The 24,182-nt window shown below is 42.8% G+C and overlaps 2 protein-coding genes across 5 annotated transcripts; both read left to right on the top strand.

The window, feature by feature from the left end:
- The first annotated feature begins 65 nt into the window (after positions 1–65).
- On the top strand, positions 66–8,796 carry rbm18 (RNA binding motif protein 18). Of its 2 annotated transcripts, none has more exons than XM_086135160.1 (6): positions 66–275; positions 923–1,036; positions 4,908–5,034; positions 5,581–5,661; positions 7,436–7,536; positions 8,243–8,796. In XM_086135160.1, the coding sequence occupies exons 2-6, from the start codon at positions 930–932 to the stop codon at positions 8,412–8,414; spliced, it is 588 nt and encodes a 195-aa protein (XP_085991286.1). In that variant the 5' UTR covers positions 66–275; positions 923–929; the 3' UTR covers positions 8,415–8,796. The 2 variants fall into 2 exon arrangements, with proteins under 2 accessions (XP_085991286.1, XP_085991285.1); XM_086135159.1 differs by having other exon boundaries at positions 5,581–5,667.
- Positions 8,797–8,930: 134 nt separating this feature from the next.
- Positions 8,931–24,131, top strand: lhx6a (LIM homeobox 6a). 3 transcript variants are annotated; one of them, XM_086135157.1, is made up of 10 exons: positions 8,931–10,303; positions 10,400–10,651; positions 11,211–11,273; positions 12,144–12,326; positions 13,546–13,667; positions 20,710–20,930; positions 21,806–21,906; positions 22,070–22,165; positions 22,258–22,432; positions 23,100–24,131. In XM_086135157.1, exons 2-10 carry the CDS (start codon positions 10,583–10,585, stop codon positions 23,177–23,179), a joined length of 1,110 nt encoding a protein of 369 aa, XP_085991283.1. In that variant the 5' UTR covers positions 8,931–10,303; positions 10,400–10,582; the 3' UTR covers positions 23,180–24,131. The 3 variants fall into 3 exon arrangements, with proteins under 3 accessions (XP_085991283.1, XP_085991284.1, XP_085991282.1); XM_086135158.1 differs by having other exon boundaries at positions 8,931–10,651; positions 20,713–20,930; XM_086135156.1 differs by having other exon boundaries at positions 8,931–10,651.
- The last annotated feature ends 51 nt before the right edge of the window (positions 24,132–24,182 follow it).

Here is a 24,182-nt window from a genome sequence, read left to right as displayed (position 1 = left end):
TCTGTGTGGTTGGGACATGCGTAATTCAAAACGAGTGCGCTACAAACACAACACACGGCATCACAGTGCGCCTGTGTTGTTGGGCGGTAGCAAATCCACTGCCTCGCCCTCAAAACAGCACTTTCAACTAAATTCAAACTCACAAATCCGCCTCATGGATTTAGAATGAATATTATTATTATCTGACACCACCGAGCATCCCGAAAGCGGGATTAGAAGCGAATTCGATCGGAGAAGAAGCCGCGGTCATATCACTGGTGTGACACAGCGAGGAGGTAAGTGCTAAACATGCTAATCGCTCGTAAACTGCTAAAATAAAACATTAATTAATATTAGTTGCTCAATGTTTCCAATAGTTTCGCGGCACCTTGCTCACTGTTGAGCAAAGTAGGTAATATCGAACAGCTAGCTGTGAATCCCAGCAGCATGTTTGGATTCAAACCACACATGCTAGTTTAGTTTGTATTCTGCAACCTCAGATCGCAAGTGTTTCCCCATAACTACATCGCATCTATTACACTCAAAATGTCTTAATTTCGGCGTCCTGTCGTCTTGTGTTTTTGAGAGCGATCAAGCAGCTCGTACTTGAAGTGCATTTTCATCTTAAAGTCAACGCCGATCATATTAGACGCGTGTCACTGTTGCCCACAAATTAATTTATCATTTTAATAATCTGAAACTAATAAGCGTCTCCCAATAAAAGTTGCATGGTGATTCCTTACGTCGGTTATAGCTCAGTAAGACAATTGTTCTTCCACAAAATAATTTCTTGAAATATTAAGATATCCTTTATTTGTCCCACACTGGGGAAATGTACAGTCTACAGCAGCAAGATTGTGGGTAGAGAGAAGAAAGAAGAAAAAAAATATGAATATGAAGTAGAATGTACATTTAATGATATTCCCTTACGTTGCCTTGTCAGTGGACGAATGTCGTCTGCAGCAGAGACAATGGAAAATGCCTCCATCATTTCAGACAGTGGGGCCCATGATGGAAACCGCTTGTGGATAGGCAACATTGATCCCAAAATCACTGAGTAAGTATATTATCTTGAATAACTACCCCCCCCCACCCTTCCACACACACACACATACACACAATTTAAAGAAACGGAACAGAAGACAAATCCACTTTTCACCCAAAACTAACAAATATGACGCACGCACGTGAAGCTGTCAACTCTAAGCAGCGTTAAAGCGTTCGACGCGAGTCTGATGTTTGGCAGTCTGCATTATAAATCCCAAACTTTGCCTTTTAAAGCTGGCTATATCTGCCTCCCAGAGAGAGCCACTGCATTGTGCGTGCCTGCATGATTGATGAGGCGTGTGTGTGTGTAGCGCCTGTGTGTTGCAGGCTGACACTGAGCAGACGGGCTTGGGTGTGTAAATTAGTGGCAGCGAAGCGTGGAGCTGGTCTGCAAAAGCAGCAGCCATCGTTCTTCACCCACCTGCCCTGTTTACTCTCTCTGTCAACCTGTACCTATCTCTGCGTGTGCATTTCTTGCTTTATTTTGTGTATATGCCTCAGATGTATCCTGAAGGTTGACGACTCTCTGCTCTCTGACATTGGTCTTTAAAAAAAGAATAATTGCAGCACCTGTCTTAGAACCTGTATTAACTGTACCGCCTTAACTTAAAAGTTTGATGCGTTCCGGGACCACACTCGTAACTGGAAATGCTTGAATTTAAAAATTAGGGCCTGACCAAGCTAATTAAAGCCCTTCGAACACCGGCAAACATCATCAGCAATTTGGCCGATGTTTGCTAATTGTTTTTTTTTTTTCACCCTTCATGTACCATAACAATCTACAATGTTGTACTACACAGAAAACTACACTGTGCACCTGTCACTCAAAACAAAACAAAATAAATCTAAACTTTTTTTTCAACCAACGCTTTTGGTGAGCAGTTCAACGTGTGCAGAGGAATTGACTGGCCCTCGCCCTTTTAAACACAAGCTTAAGTCTCGCTTTGTTTAAAATAATTAAAACGAATAAAAACATTGTGCAACAAAGCCACCAATCACCCACCATTGTTTGGGCTTGAAATTACCTTTCTGCACAATGTGCTGGAGTGGAAACTCATATTTTTCGCACAAGGAGATTGTTTTTGCGTGCCAGTTGGGGGGCTTCTGCAGAATACATGCGTTGCAGGCTCTGGTGGGCGTCTAGACAGGCGTTTCCTTCCCTTTCCTATGCCCTGCTCCACTTCTGTTTTAAATAGCGCCCCTCGTGCGCCGTTTTGAAGAGAAAACATGAGAAATGCCCACGGCCCCTGTTGCTGATTGGGAAGATTAATTAGCTCCTGGCTGGCACTGGCGGGACACTTTTTTTGTTCCACCCGGCATAGCTGTGTCCATTTGAGGAGGGAGGCAGACCGGCATTGCTGGCTCCCGATTGCCCTTGCGCAAAGCTTCACGCTTGAAATTGTGTCGTTTGCATTTTTATGCCTTTAACCGGTTCCCACATTGTTAAAAAATAAAAATAAAAAAAACTTTCAAGGCAACAAACTTGGATACCATTTGAAGTTGGGCAACTCAATGAAATGTTTTGGCTTTTGCTATCGTGAAAATTAGCTTCCCTAGCATTTCACAGCATTTCCAGAATGGTTGTCCCCTTTTATTGAGCCCAACTGCAATATTTAAGCAAAAAAAAAACTTGCTCGCTTTGTTGCGTGAACCAACATTGTTGACCATACTATGTGTTGTGTTGTGTTATTTTGACTTCAAAATGGCGCCGCGTGAGTGGCTGCCTTTCCAGCAGCTCCTATATTTTGTTGTTCTACTTCTTCCTTTCATAACTTTGCTGCTGTGAATCGTTAATTTCTCCATTGCGAGACTAATAAAGGTTTTCTTATCTTATCTTATAAATGTCAGCAATTTATCTCTCTCTCTCTCTCTCTCTCTCTCTCTCTCTATAGATAGATAGAATAGTGGCCCCACCGCTGTCCACTTAGCTCATGACTTATCTCAAATCAAACTCCCCCCACCCCCCCCCCCCCACCCTCATTTTTGGGCCATTACCCATCTTCTCACCTCGCTTCCTTCACAGCGGCATCCTCCCGCCTCCACCTTTCACCTTGCCGTAAACGCTGCCACTCTGAACTTTACTCTCACTCTCCACAGGCTCTCCCGCCCTCCCCTCCCTCCTCCCCATCTCCTCCTCTTCCTCCGGCGGTTTTTACTGCTCCCGTGAGGCGCAGTCCATTGTGGTTCTGTTGCGAGTCTCCAAAAATGTTCTTGGAGTATCTGCATTGTATAGGCACCAGTATATGTATACTGTAAATTTTTTTTTTTTTTTTTTTTTACCACTGACATAAAGGTGTCATTTCTCTTTTTTGGTGGGTATGTGTTTACTTAGTATACTGTATATATACTGTATATATTTTTTTAAGTATTTTTCACATCCAATATTTGAACATGAACTTGCTTCTTAGTCGCTTTGTTCAGGTATGTTTGGAGGGTGTTGTCTGGGAAAAGCAGAAGTCATCTGTGGTCTAAAGTCCTCAAGGGAGCTGTACAAGTGTACTACTGTACCGCGACCTGGAAAGTCGCCCTCCACATCCCATACGCGCTCCCACACACACTACGCATTGTCATACAGCGATGCTCGTCGTGCCGGCCATACACAAAAACCCTCTTGAGATTTCAAATAATAACAACAAAACAATAAGAGGCCGTTGAACAAAACAAGCCCGTATTTCACCTGCAGTCACCTCCAGTCCTGAGATTATGACGTCTTCCTTTGTTGTGTTCTTTGGAGCCGTCGGTTTGCTCCGTCGTAGCGCAAAGGATGTCGCGCTAATGCCGCCGTGGCAGAACGGCGGCAGTTAGGAAGAGAAAGGTGACCGTCAGGAAACTGTTATCAGTCGTCCCCCAAAATTCACACGCACGTCTCTACTCATACCGGCATAAATGTCAGATAATATCAAAGGGCTCGCAGCAATATTTTGGAGATTACGGGCACGAACGCTTTCCTCATGAAGCAGTCGTGAGCGCCAATGGAGAGGAAGACATTATAATGTCCATAAAATCCAAAATAATGGTGTGATCCTTTTGAGATGGTGTCAACTTGGCCCTCCACAGAGGAGGGCCAAGTTGGAAACATCTCAATCACGCAGGATCGTGGCCCTCGAGGGCCCGAGTTTGACACCCGTGCCTTGAGAAACCCCAGCATATCTTGAAATGGGAGGCAAAACGGGACCATCGTGCGCGTCGGGAACAAAGTGTAAACATAGCCTGAAGCTGGAGTCTAAAAATACCGCGGGGGACTCTTGATTTTGATTTGATTTGCCTACATTGTTGTTGGAGCCAGCACGGCTGTCGGTAGGTGACGCAGGTCTCATTGTCCAGCCTCTTTTCCCAGAAGACACATTTTTTTCCCCATGCCGCTACGAGGCCGGCCGTACCCACGCTTCCAAATGCGCACGGGCGCATAGCTCTTCCGTGAGCGCATATCTAAGTTCAGTCGCAGGCTGGATGTTGTTTGTGCAGTCGGGCGCACGGGAGGGGAGCCCGAAGGCTTCCTTTGTTTTATTCCCTCATTGTCCTGCTACCGTATCCTCGTCATTGTCTCAATAAAAGATTTACTGTCTCAGGCGTGCCCGCACCAGCTGGCCCGCTGCTAAAAAGGTGTCAGGGAAGGGAAAGCTGCCGTTCTCATTAGCCCTCACGCTTGACAGAGACACACTGTACAGTGGCCGGGCGCAGGATGATAACAATCCTTCTGATGCGGAGACAAAAACTACATTTCCTTTTTTTCCAGTGTGACTAAATAAATAAAGATAAATCACATACTCCTTTTGGCACCCCCTGGGGCTTTTTTTGTTATCTGTGTGTGTGTGCGTGTGTGTGTGTATGTGCGTGCGTGCGTGTGTCTTCACTCTGTCCCATGTTTCCTCTCCTGGCAGGTATCACTTGGTGAAGCTCCTCGAAAAATTCGGCCATGTCAAACAGTTCGACTTCTTGTTCCATAAATCCGGTCCTCTGGAAGGCCAACCGCGAGGCTACTGCTTTGTCAACTTCAACACCAGAGAGGTACATACACACACACACACACAAATGGACTGCATGGCTCAGCTGTTTTCTGGGTTTCGTTCACGTGACTGTTCACAATGCGATCCCGAGGGCATTTTGACAGCACTTTCATTTGACAGCAGAGGGCGGTAGGGTGTCAAAGTGGCCATGGCCACACTTTATTGTTATCTCTATCTATATCTCAACCTCAAACGTAATCGTGTGTGTGTGGTGGATTCTGTTTTGTATTAAAAGTAACAGACACCGCCGCCCACTAACTTGACTCGCCTGTATTTGTTTTACAATGAGCCGGGAGGGATCATGATAAGCATCTAGTTTCGCAGCCAGTGTCTATCCCTGGGCTATGAAGTCCTCCCCGAAGAGTTTATGCAAAGGAAGTGTGTGTTTATCTTCGACACTCACACATACTTACTCACACACCCAGATGAAGTGCTTCATTAATACGCGAGGTCCGAGTTTCTTCACCTGAATTTGTCCGTCGGAATCTACCGCGGTCGAGTCGTAAACGTCACAACCATCTTCCTTTTTTTTTTTTTTTGTCGGCAGGAGGCCGAAAGAGCCATCCAGTGCTTGAATGGCAAGCTGGCGCTGTCCAAGAAACTGGTTGTGCGATGGGCTCACGCACAGGTAAGGGTAAGTGTCACACTCGCTCTTTTCCACTGCTGCACTTTAGCGCAACAAGCAACGATGTGGTATAGATCGGGCTTTGTGTTTTTTTTTTTTATGAAGGGATCGTTTACGCAGAGATCGAGTGCAATCGCCATCGGGTGGCACCCCGCAGTCGGGTATTAAGACGCGCGCGGCCTCGAGTCTTAGACGAGCGGCGTTCCATCTGATAGCACCTCTGAAGAAAAGAATTTTCTGCGCCTTTATACCAGACCAGCTGCAAAAAAATGCCGTCTGCCGTATCACTTCTACCTCAGCCGAATGGTGCCTGCGATTGAATTTTGGAAGCCTGAAGCACGTGAGCTAAAAGAGCATCCGTGCCGCCATTCTTCGCGTTTCTTCCCCAGTCGCTCGTTGAGCCGAGCGAGCGGCGGAATCTGAGCACAACGCTTGTCTCTTAACAATAGGCTGCTTACTGGCAAATAGTGGCGGGATATCCTGTATAGAGATGAATCACACCCGACGGTCACATGCGTGCGCACGCTCACGCAGTGTCACATTTTCATCACCTTGGCCTAGTTGTGCTTATTTTTTATGACAATTACCACCACTTCCAAAACTGAATATCCCCCTTGGAGCAATTAGATTTGACACTCTGTAAGCCGGACAGTTTTCCAGCAATGCTCTATTTTTTTAGGATATCGCATAGGAGAAAATGTGAACCAATTCCGAACTGATTTGTATGCGTCAGGTTCGAATTGATATTTACAGATAACTACATTGTCGTTTCGTGAGCTGTACCTTCGGGGTCAACTAAACAATTTGCAATACATTATAATGTTGGCATCATTTTAAAAAGTGCCTCCGACTAAGCTATGGGCGTGCCAATTAAACACACATAACGAACCAATAAATCCGACTTATCTTAAATTTTTCTGACACCCCGACATGAATGAAATGTTTTTATTTTATTTTTTTAAAGAAAAATATTATTACTGGACTAAAGTCCTTTAAAAATAGGGGGGCATATATTTATAGAGAACGTAGTACTTTTTTTTAAATGTTATTTTTTTGGGGGTGGGGGCAAATTTGTCCAAAATAAGACATAATATTTAAAAAAAAAAAGACATTTAATTCACATAGAAAAAATAAAAATATGACGTTGTTCCTTTGCAAATGTGTAAATATTAGGACTTTTTTTTGTCTTGAGAAAAAAAATACGTTCTTCTCCGAACATAATACCGCTTCTCTCTTAAAAACTTAACGATACATGAGTTTGTTATTGTCACCCCCCCCCAAAACAAATAAATATATAAGTACAAATCACCCTTGTAAGGGTTCTTTGGACCCGAACGTTTGAGATCTAGATTGCTCGACAGTTGTTTTCCCAATAACAACAGCTAGTCTTTGTTTCACCTGTCACATGATGTCCATTTTGTTTCTGGTCTTTTGTTTTTTTTTTTGTTTCTTTCATCCATAGGTAACGAGAATCCACTGTTGGCTAGCTGAGATGAATGAGTGCAGATGGCAGCCTGTCGGGGAAATCGTCTTATCGGAGCGTTCCTCTCTCTGCACGTTCTGTTGTTGTTTGCTAAATGCTAAACTAACTCCTTCGTTCTTTCATTTTTCGATGCTATCTGTGTTACCTGAACGCCTGCCGCCACTTTCCTAGCGGTTCTTTCACCCCTTTGCTCTCTTTCCACCTGTCCGTGCTTCTTTTGTTTCCCTTGGTGTCTGTAACCCATCTCTCGGGTTCTCTGGCCGCCGCCATCTTAATCGTCATCGTCATCTGCAGAGGTTTGAAGGGTTCCGTAACGACAAGACGATGCCTTCCAGCTTGGAGCCGTCAAGCAGCGGCGACGGAGTCGAGGGAGCCTTGACGACGAACCACCTCAGGTTGTTTGAGCGCACGCAAACAAATTTTTCCCGACTTACATGAATTGCACTTATTCATTGCTTTGCGCATTCGTTGCGAAATACAAATGTGCCCATGTCCTCACTCCATTGACATTATCTGACACCAACCGGGTGGCGTGTGGACCCAGACTCGGGTACATTGCGTTACAAATGTGTATTCCTTGTCTCGAAGGCAGGAGGATTTTCCAAAGGTTCACTTTCAGCCCCAATCATTTCCGTTTATAACATGAGATAGCCACGGTCCATCTCATTGATCATCTACTTACATATCGACAAGTCCTGCTATTATTTTGGGGAGCGGCCATTGTCCTTGGGAGCTTTCATCGCCGCGTCTCCAAGTGTCGGAAATAAAGCAGAGTGAGGGGCTCTTAGCCATGAGCCAGTGTCTCCCGAGCGCGGGATGCCATCTTGAGAGCTCTTCTCGGGACAGACCGCACACTTGGGCTCTTGAAATGGCGCTCTTCACACCTCGCACGAGAGCAAATGAAAACACTGTCTTCTTTCATGCCCGCCCAGATGCATCATCCCTCTCCTGCTCTTCCTCCTCTTAGCCCCCCCCCCCCCCTCCGACCCCCTTTTAATATTTCATTCTAAGATTGGTACTCTTGCGCCGGTATTTCCCATTCGGCTTTCTAACTTCTCTTATTTATTTTGTTTGTGTGTGTGCGCGTGGGTCCTCCACAAGTACGAGCGCTAAGATCCGCGCTATCGAGGCCAAGCTGCAGATGATGGAGGAGAATCCCGATGAGGAGTACTCAGGCCCGTCCGCCTACGTCTACAACAAGCCGCCAGAGAGGAAGCGCTGGGAGCCCTACTCCAAATCACATAGCAGGCCCTTTCGAAGGTTTAGGAGATGACCACTTATCAAGGAGAACCCCCATTCTGCTCCTCCTGGCAACCCCCCCCCCCCCCCACACACACACACACCTCAGGCTCCCCTGACCCATCCCAGCAGGGACTTCTTTTTTTTTTTCTTTTTCTTTTTTTTAATGCTCGGAATAATAGACACTGACATTGTTCACAGCAATGCTGGGCGAATAACATTCAGTCATTTGGTTATGTTACAATCTATTTGAGTGTGCGTGTGTTGATGTTTGGGATATGCAGGATCGACTGCGTCATCCTGAAGAAAAACGAAGCCTTTTCAAAACCAATTGTGTAAGCAAGACTCGCAAAAATGTTGAGCCGTTTTGTGCACAACGTTGTTGTTTGGATTTATTAATTTAATTATTTCTAGTCCGTGCTGGTTGTCTTGTTTCTTCCTTTTTTTTAGGGGGGGGGGGGGGGATTCACGAACTGTGGGTCTGACACCTACCTCGAGATTATTATACTTGCCATGCAATTTAAACCTCAGAGCCGAAAAAAATAAGCCACAAATGCTCATAGTGTCTAATAATAATCATTTGTTTGGTTGTAGCATTATATTGCACCATATATTTTGTATGACCGTTGGAAGACATTTTAAAAAGAATCAAATTAAATGGCCCCGTTATGAAAAAAATATAAATAATTCCCAGCCAAATTGGGAAAGTGTATGATGATGCCCCCCCCCGTGATTTTTTTAAGATTAAATCGAATTTCCTCAACAAGAAAAAATGACGTGGTTTTGATTCGTAATCTTTTGTGATATTCTCTATTTTCTACTTAATATGGTACATTTTAGGACCACAGCATACACATCAGGTTACGCACCTATTCGAATATAAACCATGAAAAAATAGACGCAACAACGCATATTTCTGGGCCATTAATTTTCCAGTGGAATTTGAAAAAAAAAAGACATAGCCAAAGGATGCTTTTAAGCAATTCTCTTTTTTCGTTATGATGACTCCCCCATTTAAAAAATAAATAAAAAATTATTCTCCCAAGAAAGAAACGCGCCAGCCATATAATGCTCTTATTTCATTTCAGTCAGCGTGCCGGCAAGTCAAACCTTTATTAACCTTTAACCTTTATTATTGCGCACAAATTGCATCGGAAAGAGCGCGGTTGTTAATACCGTTAACGACCAACCAAATCCTCGCTGCTTTGCAACAAAAAAAAAGCCCTTTTATGTCTTTTGTGCGTTAAATTGCTGGCAATCATCCTAATGTCTGTTCCTAAATTAAATGTCACACACGAATGCACCTATTTTGAAGACGTTTAATTTAGCTTCCAGTGTGCGTATTTTTAGTGAACAACGTCAATGTATCGGGGCTCTCGTTTGCGTCGTATTATTATTATTTTTTATTTTTTTTGCTTTATGGCAATAATTATTTGTCACCTATGTTTGACATCGTCCAACACGCTTGTCATAATTCGGCAACTGTTGAAATCCTCTTTCGTTCAGTTCAAACCGAAAATTGTTATTAAAACATTTTGTGTTTTGATTTAATTTGGGCGAGTACAGTTATTGCTACGGACGCGTCTCGTTTTCAAATAACAAACGAGCAAATGTGTTTCGCAGCGTTTCTCATTGTCACATGATGAAAATCCCTATGGCATATTGCAACGCTGTCATTTTTAATTTTTTAGTTGTTGGGTTTTTGTTTTTTTGCAGTTCATTGCGAGATATGCAAATCCGCACGCGCGCGCCCTCCTTTTTTGTCCCCCCGAAAGGGAGGCAGGCCACGCAGCGTAACTTTCTTCTTTGCAGCCCTCCACCTCTCTCTGCACCTTGGAAAGCGTTTGCGTGGAGGAATAAGAAGCTGCGTGCGAGTTGCACTTCCTGTAAAGTCACAACTCCATCCCACCAGTGAGGGGAGAGGTACAGTGCACGAAGGGGAGGGTGTGCATTTGCGCACATGCCTTGTCTTTCTACCAGGCTTCTAGACAAACGCAGTTTTGCTTCGCCACACAACAGGAGCATCGTCAACGTTCTTAAAGCCGGGAAAGGAGCTGTCAAGCCCGCTTGAAAAAAACAAAAAAGGGCGGCGAGGAGCGTTTCGTGCGAGCACCGGATGATAAAAGCTCTGCTGGCCGCCCATCGACAACTTGTCCCCGGCTTGACTGCTGCCGCTGCTCGCCGGGAGGCTCCGGGGGATTCATGTACTGGAAAAATGAAGTTTTGTCCCCTCTGTCAGAGGGCAACACGGTTCTGTCCACCACGAAGCAGGTAAGGCGAGCCTTTTGGGGTGTTTGTTGGAGTTATATGTTTTTGTTTTGAATTTTGCATGACGCACAGAGGTGCTTTTTGGGGATTTAGTTTTTAAATATCTTTACAAACGACCCAACACCTGTAGTTTAAAAAAAACTAATACGAATTTAATGACAAGAATTTAACCGCTCGGGGAGGGAAAGGGCAGAAATTACATTTGCAACTCTTTGCGTGACCCGTCGCTCGCCCACTGATCGACACATGAAATAGACACTTGTGCAACCTCTTATCCGCCAGTTATTTGTAATTACAGGTAGTTTACCCCCCTCCACAACACCCCCCCCCCCCCTCTTCCCCACCCCTCGTCTCCACGCGTGTCCTGGATTGCAAGGAAAAACGCTATTATCCGCGAAAGCCAATTTGAGATCCTTCATTTCATGGTGTCTTTTTGTTGTCAAAGGGGAGGGATGGTAGTGGGCACGCTTGGGGGGTTTATTAAGGCGAGTGTATAAAGCTGATCATTCACACTGGTTGATTTATCACACGGAAGATGCTGAAGATGTCCGTTTGGCTGTAGGTGATCTGCAGTGAACGTCAGAGTGCTGCGGGCTGCAGCGTGGACTCCAAACACACGCAAATGGTAAGACCACTCTTATGTATTTTTTTTATATTTGACTGTATTTGGGGGAGGGGGAAGGCTCCAAGTGTTTTGACAATCGTGGCGTAGTTAATTTTGTTTTGAATAATGACGAAAAAACACGATATTTGGAAAGTCATCTTATTGGAGTTAAGAGACATTATGAAAATATGAATGCAATCTGAAACACGAAATCAAATGATTAAGTAAGCACACGGTAACTTTCCCAATACAGGTACAGTATGTCGCAATCATTTTTGGAATTGTACGTTAAGGGCATTTGCATGTGAGATAGTTTGGAGATATATATTTTTTTAAAAACAAAGAGATATTTTTTGCATAACGAACTTTATCATATACTTCCACGGGCCATATAGACCTCGTGCTGTGGTGCTTTCTGTATTTATTAAAGGGCATTAGCTCAATAATATCTCATTTTAAATAATGCAAACAGCATAATAATAATTTCGTTAAAAAGAATACTAAAGGATTCTACTAAATATTTGTGCATTAGAATAAAATGAGAATAACGTAGTAAAACGACATTGCAAACTAAGATGAGAATACATAATATTAAAATTGAAAAAACAATATTAAAATATTTTTAAAAATTGATATAAGAAAAGAAAACCTTTATTTGTCTCACAATGGAGAAATTCATTGTTGTTTTACCTTCTAGTCATTTTTGTCATTCGTCAAAGGTGGAAAAATCACAATCTGTCTCCATATTAATTTTGTTCACGTGACCAAGACGAGTGATAAGATGGAAACGTGTGCGTGCCCGCGTGAGTTTGAGGCTGCGTCTACGTGTGCGTGTGTGTGACACTCGGTTCTGATTCGTGGCTGCCCCCCCCCCCCCCCCCTTCCACGCAGTCTCAGTCGGACGCGGAGTCTCAGCGGTCCAACATGGAGCGGGAGGACACACGCTCGTCCCCGAGCACGCCGTCCACGCCCTCCGTGTGCTCTCCCACCTCCACCGCCAGCTCGGTTCCGTCCACGGGGAAGAACGTGTGCGCTAGTTGCGGCCTGGAGATACTGGACCGATACTTGCTGAAGGTGAGCGCATTCCAGGGGTTGGCGTTTTTGCGTGGAGTCGAATTGTCTTGTGTTCGAGGCCTGGAGGCTGAACGTCAGAACTAAACACGGTGACTGTTTTGCAAATGGGTGAAATGAAGCGAATTAGACGTTTATTCGTTGTGCTCATCGTGACATTTTAGCATTGTTAGCCGGGGAGTAAATTTGAGTCGCAAGACTTTTTTTTTTTTTTTTTTTTTTAAGCCTGTCAAAACGTGACTGTCACGTCTCCTGTTTCTTCGCCCTTTTAAACAAATTTCCCTCGTGGGAAAGTGGAGCTACCCAAATTAAACGTGATGAGAAGTGATATATAATGCAATCCAACGCTGTAATATCTAAGTCAATTTAAAACTAAATTGAATTAACATTATAAACCATACGGCATTCCAGTATTGATAAATAAATCGAAAGCAATCGTATAAACTATTACTGGATCAGTATCAATCAGTATAGTATGTGACTTTTCCATCGGATTATAAATACTTTAAACGGACGTCGTGGTTAAATCGTGCTGATAAATTGTATCCATCAAGATTATTTTCAAATAAAACTATTATTTTTTCTAAGACCTGCAGCCATGAATTTAATTTCTTTCTATCTCATTATTTTCAAAGCAGAAATTTCCTATTTATTTCTTGAGCCAGCAGAATACTAATCGTGCCTATACTGTATTTTTGAAAATAGTATTTTGTCAGATTTGATTTAATTTACTGTATAGACCGTGATTTGCGACGCTTTGGCGGTTGAAACGAATCCTCACGTATTTTAAGAACGTTATTCGTCTCGTTATTTTTATCGGGTCCAGGTAAAATAAAAAGATATTCGCCCCTTTTTGTTTGTTTGTTTGTTTTTGGTTATCATTTCGAGCATTCTCCTAATGCTAATGCTAGCGGAGACTTTACCCAACAGCTTCGAGAAACGAAACGAAACGATGAGCCGTTTAATGACGTGGACGAAAACAAACGAATCCAAAATAGTGTCTTCAAAGGCTCATTTGAATATTCAAAATGGCGTTCGAATTCAATCTGTGTTTTCATTTTTGATACAATATAATCTTGTAGACGTAATATAGAGTTAACATGTCGTTTATAATGGTATCGTAATATATGTATTGACTAATGTATTAAAAATGGTGTGTGTGTGTGTGTGTGTGTCTGTGTGTGTGTGTGTGTGTTGCGTGCGCGTGTGCGTGCACGCGCAGGTGAACAACCTGATCTGGCACGTGCGCTGCCTGGAATGTTCGGTGTGCCGGACGTCGTTACGTCAGCACAGTAGCTGCTACATCAAAAACAAGGAGATCTTCTGTAAAATGGATTATTTCAGGTAGGGTAAGTTTACTATACGACTTTTATTTGCAAAACACCACCTCCTCTCTCCTCTCTGCTAAACTGCATCATGTCATCAAACACACACGTTTGAAATGCGGGATTCTTCAGAAAATACCTTTTCATGGGATTCGGGGTAGACCATTTTATCACATTGCTTGAAACACTGCGGTTTGATTTATTTATTTTTTGGGGAAAAATAATATTCACAACTGTACGTGTATATGTGGATATAAAGTTGCCATTCAACTCAATTTAATCCATTACTTGTACTTAATGCTGTATTTTTTTAATATTATTGTGTAATACTTACTTGTTCATGACTGCATATGAACAGCAGTTGTAGATCAACTGCGAATAACATATTTTTTAGTTTTGACCCTGTAGTATTTTTTTTGAGTAGCTCATGTAAAATGAAATTCATGAATAGGTTAGTATAGATCGTGTCAAATAATACAAAAAAATATATTATTGTAATTAATATCACTACTAGTGCTTTTCTATCGACTGATAATACTAAAAATATAAAATAACCAGTTCAGTTTGTTATATTTTGTAGCTCTGACCTCACTTTCTTGAGTATTATGCTGGATGCAGATGTCGTTGTAAGATATAAATCATGACAAAGGAAATAATGATAGAACATTGCAATATGACTGAGCTGCCTCCAAAAATAAGGTGGAAATAATGACTTCAAGACAACATTGCAAGGACAGGCAAAGAAAGATTGTTCTCTTGTTTACATGTTTTTTCTTGTTTTGTTTTTTCGCTTCATTCTGCAATCACAACTAAAAGCAAAAAACACAAATGAAAGCCAGGCCATAGCTGTCGTCAGCATTTAGCACTGCACTCAACAAGTCACTGGTAAAATATATATATATATCTAACAATACAACTATATTAAATACAATCATATATGCCTCTCAGACTCCAACTCGCGCGAAACAAAACAAAAATTTCTGCTTTTCTTTTCCCCACATAAAAATCAGAAAGAAACCGCCCAAATGCATGGATGATGCAATCGCTTTCAGGGACAAACACAGGGTGTTGTCACTTTTTCATCTTGGAGGAGGATGAGGGGGGAGGGATGAGTGCTTCCAATTGTGAGCGTTGTGATGTCTACTGTTTGCAACAAGTTAGATCACACGTTGGAGCACATGTGCGGTGTTACATTTAAAAACTGGATAGCGTGTGCAGATAACGTGTGCGCATGTGCTTTGGTCATGTGGAATTGGCAGAAAAAAACGTTAACAAGACCCCGGGAGCCAAAATGGCGGCCATGAAATAACTTTGGGAGTCAAATGGAGTCAAATGCTTGAAGATGTTTTTTTGAGCCCGCAATTTCTTTCCCCATTTATGTTTGTCGTGGTGTATTTATGTACAGTATGTTATTAGTTTATAATGAAGTTATGGCATTTGTGTTTTAGCCTAGCGGTTTTCAAAGGACCGCCATCTTGGCCAACAGTAACGTCGTGGCTCGATGTATTCATTCAGAACCAAAGTGCGAAAAACAAAACAGTTCTTCGAGACGAAATGCAAATGAATCGCGCTCAAAAGTGACACACATCCGAACTGTATCGACACAGCGATTCTTTCGCGAACCACACTTTGAGAATCATGATTTTAGTGTGTTTGTGTCTTGGCCCGAAAATCCTGGCATAGGGACACAAATGTCAGCGTGTGATCGAAACCTGACACAAAACCGCGTCTGAGGTTTATAATCACCAGCAATTACTCGGCCTCCACCCCAGACCTCCAGACCAGCAATTAGACCTCCCCGAGTGCCTGGTCAGCACCTTTTTTTTCCTTGTGATCCTGAATGTGATTCTTATCCCAAACTAACATACACGTTTGCCCTTCAATACACACAGCTCAGTAGGCGTAAAGAAATGCACACATGTACTGTATATCACCTCGCTCGACGCCGCCACACAAACACGCCCTGCGGTCTCTGTTTATTTATGCATGTCCAGCAGCTGTCAATCACTTGCTTTTTATTATTTTCACAACACACATTTCTGTTTGCTCTGCCAGGTTCGTACTAATACTCGAGCTGAACCTCCCCCGCCCCCCTTTCCGTTTACACCCTCCCTCACCGGTCACCCCTTGCGCCCCCAAATCTCTCCCCGGACTGTGAGCCATTATCAAATATGTAAAATAGGACGTTGAGTGTATGCGAGCGACTTCCAGCCAGAGAAGGGAGTCAGGAAAGGTACAAATGGCTGTCACATGGCGAGATGTTTATGCCATCATCATCACTGAACTGTATAGCAAATCCTTTAACTCAATTATTGGAAGCTTGGCAGTGGTGCTAATCTTTTTTTCCGATGGGGGGGGGCATTCTAGTTTATTTGAGGGTCATACGGAATTGCATATTTCAAGTGTGGAAAGGTATCTCGTGTAATTTGGTATTGCAGAAAGATGGACAAACAACTCTTTGCAGCCACATACTTAACTCCAAGGCTAAAGAACTTGAGTGGACAGCATATATTTATGCATGTCTGTATGTATGTATGTCTGTATGTATGTGTATGTGTGTATATATATATATATATATATATATATATATACTGTATATGTGTGTGTGTGTGTGTGTGTGTACAGCTAAGTATTAATTTTAAAAATATTTTTGAAGTACCCCCCAAAAACAGTTTGAACAAGTGATTGTTTAATTGTAATTTATAATTGGTTAAAAATAAAATAAAATGTATTGCACTCACACTTACGTCTCACGAGTTGTTTTACTTTTCTAATTTCCAGTTAAGGGTAAAGGATTAAAAAGCATGAAAGTGAGTGTTGCTAATTTGAAACTGGTTTGGATCTCATCTAATCTATTATAATCTAATCTAATGTAATGTAATTTAATCTAATCTCATCTCATCTATTCGGAAATTTTGATGTTTGACAAAAGCTTTTGGCACTCATTTAGACACATTTGTTTCAGTTTTCATTGATTTGGAAGTCACAGTGAATATCAGGAATGAAAATAAAAACACCTTTTTTAAAAATGGAACTTTAAAAAGTGATGTCCAGATTCATTTGGACCACTTCCAAAACCTCTGGAGATGTTTCCTCATCTATGTCACTCTCTCATCTGGCTTTGGACTGACAGACACTTTAATGGGACGTAATAGCAGGAAATCAGAGTGTGTTTCCTTCGGTGTGTGTGTGTGTGTGTGTGCGTGTGTGTGAGTGTGTGTGTGTGTTGGGATAGAAGTGCAGGACAAAGCCCTTGCTGTGCCACTCCAACTCATATTTCTGGCCGTAGTATCTTACACACTCACGCACGCACGCACACACACACACACACACACACACACACACACACACACACACAACAACAAGCAGGAAATCTCATGGCAGTCCCAATCAGGTGCACATCAGGGTGCTCGTACTGTACCCTGAGTGAGCTTTGTTAAGCGGAAAGTGCGCATGTGTGTGGCTGAATTGTGGCAGTAATTACTGATCAACCCACCTCTGGTTAGGTGATTAGGTTTCCATAGCAACCAGCCCCCCCCCCCCCCCCCCCGCGCGCATGCAGAATTGCAAGTTTTTCTTTTAACGGAGGGAATTAATCAAGAATGAAAAAAAAGAGACATCCGTCATACAAAGGCTCAATTATTCGAGGCTTACTACATTAATGCCGGATATTGTGCGTGATTGAAATGATTATTTAAAAATCTTCCTCCTTTGTAGACTCGATATGAAACCAAATGCTGCTAAAAATAAATCTTTTCAATTCAATCTGACAGAAATTACTACATACAAAAAAAATGTACAACCGTTGAAAACCGTAACCACACAAAATGCCTAGACTATATTTTTGAGCCATTTTTTCATCAATATTTTTACATTGATAGCATTGATGCAGCAGGTTAAGGTTTTTTTTCATGACCTCATTTAATTATTCATTTTAGCAACATTTTTGAGTTGTTGGGAGAAATTCACGTACTTGGCATACATTTTGACATATTTATTAATTTTAGAGCACAGTACTGTACTTGATGTCTTAACACTAATCCAAAACAACCCCCGGATTGCTGAATGAGTTTAAAAAAATGAGGGGGGGGGGGCTATATGGCAATGAAGATAAGAGGAGGCGAGGTCCTTGAAATGAGTGATGACTTGCAGCTCTGGGTTTTGTCTACAGAGTATCCGAGCGGACGAGCTGTCATGCCGGATTAGTAGCTCAGTCTCACAAATGTTTTGCTTTTTACTGTATAGCAAGAGGTTGAGCTCGCCATAACAATCCGTAACGATCCGCCGGCACAGTACAATATAAGCCACAAAGTCCATTTGTCTCCAGAATGACTTTATTGGAAGATCTCAGTGACAACTTTGGCAAATTGTCTCAATGTATTCTCGAGTCGCCACAACAGGCTTGTTATCGTGACCTTGAATGTTGGGTTGTTCGATAGTTTGACATGGACATGATTGGATTTTTTAGTACAGGGTTGGAAATTTAAGTATGGAACATCATATGAGCCCTCAATCAAAAAAAAAAAAAACGCAAGTCAATGACTTCTAGGACAACAAAACAACAAAGGGTATGCAGAAAAGTGGTTAAGATTGAATGACCGGCTGTGTCTTATGTGTCGTGTTGTATTATTTTGTTGTGATGTTATTCTGACTTCAAGATGGCACCGCGAGAGTGGCTGCCTTTACAGCAGCTCCTCTACTTTTTCTTCTTCTACTTTCTTCCTTCCCGTAACTTTGCTGCTGTAAATTGGGAATGTCTCCATTGTGAGACGAATAAAGCTTTTCTTATTCTTATTCTTCTTAAATGAGTATTTGAACAACATTCCTAGGAAATCACAATGCCCCTCATTATTATTTTTATTTATTTTTATTTTTTTTTAAAAGAACAGTTCTGCAGGCTACTCACGTGGTCTGCGGAGACACCGAGTTGGTAAACCCCGCTGCATTATTTTACTGAACGTATCTGCCCAAAATAATAATAAATCATGATAAATAACTACACTAGCATCAGTTTATATAATTGTTTATTCTTCAGCCACATGAAGTGTGATGGATCCGTTTTCTTCAGTGCGAGATAAACAAACACTCATATTCACAGAAACAGACCATTTAGTATTCGCTTATTCCGATTATTTCGTTGTTGTATTTTGTTGTTGTATGTATCATGTGATGGTCGCCTTGAAATCGACTTGTCGAGTATAGCCGCATGTACGGATGGATGGAAGCACAAAAAAGAGGAGGGGAACACGCTTGTGAGGACTCGGAGGGCACAACAGCGGGCTTTCATCCCAGACAGAGTGGACTTGAGTGGGTTGGTTCTCTGCCAAAACCCACTCAAGTGGCGGCCCTTGTACTCCCCCCGCTACAGATCGCCCGTACCGCCTGTCTCGAATTCATCCTTTTCCTTCCCTTTGCTTTTGTCTCTTCGCATCTCACAAGCCGCGCTGGCTTTTCTTGATTTTTTTTTTTTTTGTGTCCATGGCTCCTTGTGTTTCATTATCTGGCGTAGTGGATATTATGAGCAATGACTTTTGTGTCCCCCTACAAGAGCTTTGTGTCATGTAGGAGTCTTTGTTGATCTTGGATGGTGAAGTCAGACTGACAGCAACGGGTTGAATGACACATTACAATTACATTTCTAATGGTTGTAAATTCATTCAATTGTTCATTTTGAAAATGTGATATTCAATATGGCGGCCGGGTGGTGCCGAGGCGCAGGGTTCGATTTCGGCGACGGTTTTTCCTGTGTTGAGTTTGCATGTTCTCCCCGGGCCTGCGTGGGTTTTCTCCGGGTACTACGGTTTTCCTCCCACATTCCAAAAACATGCGTGGCGTGTTAATGGAACACTCTAAATTGTTCCTAGGTGTGAGTGTGAATGTTTGTTTCTCTAATTGTGCGATTGGCGAGTGGTTTGCGATCAGTCCAGGCCGCGCAAGGTTTGGGGTTTATCTTTATTAGTCTCCCTTAGGTGAAAATTGTCTTTGAGCAAAGCACAGCTGCATACACGAATACAAACAAATCACACATCAGCATAACATATAAAAAACCTCATCCACATTTCATGAGTGCAAGAACAAACCCCAGTGCAACCGCATCACACTTTCTGTCGTGTCATGAACTCACTTGACTGAGCGTTTTATTTGCTTTCCATGAGCGGGGTCTGTTCTGCCTCCATCACCACACTGTTTGCCTCATTCTGTCCTCGAACGCATTTACCACCATGCGAAGGGCTCCAATAAGCAGCGCGTGTTTACGTCAGATATTAACGCCTCGTTTCAGCCGAGTCTGTCGTTAATCATTTCGGGGTCCTCGCGTCGTTTACTTTCCTCTTTCCAAAACCCTCATTCGCTGGCCTCGTGCCGCACTCGCACCCCACCCCCAACCCCCTCTATACCAATCATTGCGGTAGAATGGCGCCTGACCTCTCTGTTACTATCGGTTACACGACAGCCACGACGAGCTCTGATGTCATCCACTTCTTTTTTTTTTTTCCCGTACCTTCAACTTTGGGAAATTGCCAGTGTGCTCTACATGTGTGTTTGTGTGTGTGTGTGTGTGTGTGTGTGTGAGTGTGTGTGAGTGTGTCAGGATTTTCAGGCATCAGTCAGGAAATTGCAGGTCTTGGTTTGTTTGCATCCAAAGCTCAACTTAGGGACTTTTAGCGTAGGTCACATCCTCCTCCAAAGTTCCTTCAATCCTCCATAAAGTTTAAACTGAAACATCAACGTTCAGGAAAGGACATTAAAAAATAATAATTATGGAGTCATTGTGCAGCTCGCTGTAATAGCGGTGAACCCGTCTCCCTCATAATTTAGTCCTGGGTTCGCGATTGGGCTCAGGCCCTCAACCATGAACCTTTTCAGGAGTATCAAACTCATTTTCGTCACAGGCCGCAGAATAGTTATGGTTATGGTTTCATAATGCGTCCGCATTTGTGTCTGCGTTTCATTGCTATCATCCAGAATACGTTGTCATGAGAACAAGCATGATAGAAAACGGATGGAACGACGTCGTCGTGTTTCCTGTACCTCAGCGGCTTCTCTTCTTCTGTCCTTCACAGTAGGTTTGGTACTAAGTGTGCCCGCTGCGGGCGTCAGATCTACGCCAGCGACTGGGTGCGGCGCGCCAGAGGCAACGCGTACCACTTGGCGTGCTTCGCGTGCTACTCGTGCAAGAGGCAGTTGTCCACGGGGGAGGAGTTTGGCCTGGTGGAGGAAAAGGTGCTGTGCAGGATCCACTACGACACCATGGTGGAGAACCTCAAGCGAGCGGCGGAAAGCGGTGAGCGGGTTCGATTCACTTTGTTGGATGACTACAATCTCCCCCGCGGATTCAGTTTCACGTCTGTCTTGACTTTTATTTCTGTCCCATACACAAATCCACTGACCATGGGGCAATTTTAGGATCAGAAGTTTAGGGGTGCCCATTTGGGTAAATTCAACACACCTTTTTTTATTTTCAGTAGACTGCCATAACTACTACTACTACTACTACTACTGCTACTACTACTAATAATGTATTAATATCTTGAGTATCAGTTATTTCCACTGTATTTTGATAACCCCCCCAAAATAGTTTTCATCTCTGTAATTTTGTTTTAATGAAATCCATATGATTGTAAAAGCTAATGTAATTGTTGATGCTTAAAAAATGGCTAACGCCTAAAAATTTGGAACACAGTTTCTTGGCTTAGAAGGTGACATACGGTATGCATTTTATTTCCCCGCGTATTCGAATCATTCTTGGGATTCCTGAAGCTCAGTCAAAATACACAAAGGAGAAAGAATTAGCACTGACTTAAAATCCAATTTTCATTTGAATTCACTGTTCTGGATTTTGGGGAGTCCGGTCTTCTGCACCCCGAGTACAGCTTTCGTTAACCACGAAGCGAACAGCAAATCCATATGATCAATTTACACTTTATAGTTCTAGATTTAGTGACATTTTTGGGGTGGGAGTGACGGGCGGCAAATGAATGCTGCTTGTACGATGCCACTGCGGACACATTAACATATACACACCCCACTCAAAAGTGGGACAAGCAGAAAATCACAACAACAACGTCGTTCACATTTCTTACCCTGGAGGGAAAAGGAAACATTTGAATTGATTTAACTGGACTGAAAACTCATCATCTGCTCATTGTGCTTTTTCAGGCAATGGTATCACATTAGAGGGAGCGGTTCCGACAGAACAAGACAATCAGCCCAAACCGGCCAAAAGGGCACGGACGTCTTTCACTGCTGAACAGCTACAGGTGACACAAACAGGAACCCTTTTAGCATTATTATTATTATTATTATTCAAGCAGCAAGCAGCGTGGGATCGGTTCCCACTGAGTGACGGTGTGGATGTGGGTGTGAACGGTCGCTTGTCTCTATGTGTGCCCTGCGACTGACTGACATGTGGTTTCTGTACAGATCATGCAGGCCCAGTTTGCCCAGGACAACAACCCGGATGCTCAGACGTTACAAAAACTTGCCGACATGACGGGTCTCAGCAGGCGAGTTATACAGGTGAGTGCGTCCTGCGCGTCCGTCACCGTCGTCGGCACTATCCCCCCGCATTTGTGGACAAACATCACACACGCTTGCATCACTCTTCATAGGTGTGGTTTCAAAACTGCAGAGCAAGACACAAAAAGCACACGCCCCAGCACAGCGGGGGCCCCCAGGGTCACCCCCAGTCCAGGATACCCTCGTCCTTGCCAGATGACCTTCACTACTCTCCCTTCGGCAGCCCAGACAGGGCGCGCATGGTCGCCCTACACGGATACATCGACAGTATGTCTTTTAGCGTTCCCGATTTTTGCTTGCCATTTGCAAATGATGAAGACGGCAACAAATAGGATTATTTCATTGTGATAAAGAATGCAGAAATTATACAAACAAAATAATGCTGACTTGACTCTGCTCGCAGATCAAATTATTTTATTATTTTCTCATTGAGATAAGTTAAATCATTTAAATTTTATACAAAACTGTTACAACCATAAACTTCAACTCAGCTGACCTGAAGTTAGAAATTACATAGATGATGAGCCATTTTAAAAATGTTTACAATAAAATAAATGCTGAGTCATTTTTTGAATGATTTCAATACAATATATGATTCGTTATATACACAGTAAATATAATTCAAAATAAACTACTGTCACCTCTAAAAACCTTCAAATAAAATAATTACAATGCTGGAAAAAAAACCTCATCACTTTTCACTTGCATCTAATATTATTCATGAATAAAATAATTGAAATAAAAACATACACATGCCACATACTTCACTCAATACAAAAAAAAAATCATAAAAACGTTAATCACTTAAATTACAAATATCTAAAATCCTTGTACAGGCCAACAATGTTCATCAAAAAAGCAATATCGCCATATCAACAAAAATCATAAACACATTTTTATAACGTGTGTGTGTGTGTGTGTGTGTGTTATTCAGGTCACCCTTTCTCCGTGTTGACCTCCCAGAGTCTCCCCCACCAGGCCATGTCGCTGCCTCAGCTGCCCCTCAGCCGCTAGCATGCCGCCACTACTGCGACTTTTTAGGTCCTGCCTCAAACCTCTGCGCCCCCGACACTTGACCTCCAATCACTCACACCCGATCGGCAACCATCAGGTTGAGCCAGAGTCGGATCGGAGGAGAGAGAGAGAGAGAGAGAGAGGAAAAAACCCCCACCTTTTAGTGCGCCGAATAGGAATATTCTGCCTCGTTGTGTATGATGTAGTCTGGAAGGCTGGAAGTGACTCAAGGAGATGGACCGAAGCCCCTGGAGGCCCGCAAATGAATGGGAGAGGGTGGGGGGGTTGTCACAGGGGCTCAGTGGTGGAGCTCAAACTGTGGTCAGGAAGACCTTGGAAGTCCACCCAAATGAAATTCACTCGCCCGACATAATGACTCACGGCGACAAAACGCTGTTGTGTTGGAAGGCCTCATTTCCAATTGCTGATTATGTCAATGGTTTCAATGCCTAAAAATGAAGGATGGCCGCAAAGCACAACGTCTGAGGATTTTGTCCATTTCAGGGTTCTTTAAACAGACTGCAGACTGGTCAAACTAATATTCCGGGAAAAAAAAAAAGGAATAAAAATAATGCCTGTTTGCTTGGAGAGAAACAGTATTGGTACAAAACTGACAAAGATGGAACCTACTTGTAAGATGTGACTCTTTCTGTGTGTGTGTGTGTGTGTGTGTGTGTGCGTGTGTGTGTGTGTTGGGGAAGGTCTGCGCATCATGTACTTATGTGCCACAGCCATCGTGTAAAGAAGCGGATCCAACGAGAACCTCAACGTCCTTGTATTTATTGAGATGAAAAAAAAATCCTGTAAAGCACTTTTTGTTTGATTTTTGTAAAATAAAATAAAAATTTTAAAAAAGCAACAACAATGACATGAAAACACAAACGTTTATTTGATAGACTGTGCATCATCCATGTTTTGTGTAAACAAAATGCAATAAAACAGAATGTGATGACATTTGTGGTCATTCCCTATGACTTGCGTCACTCCAGGTGGCTGGCAAACA

This window comes from Hippocampus guttulatus, chromosome 17 (genome assembly GCF_054856545.1).
Source record: "Hippocampus guttulatus isolate MCC_2025c chromosome 17, RoL_Hgut_1.0, whole genome shotgun sequence".
NCBI lineage: Eukaryota > Metazoa > Chordata > Actinopteri > Syngnathiformes > Syngnathidae > Hippocampus > Hippocampus guttulatus.
Note: the sequence above shows the minus strand (reverse complement) of the source record. Positions and strands in the feature narration are given on the sequence as shown.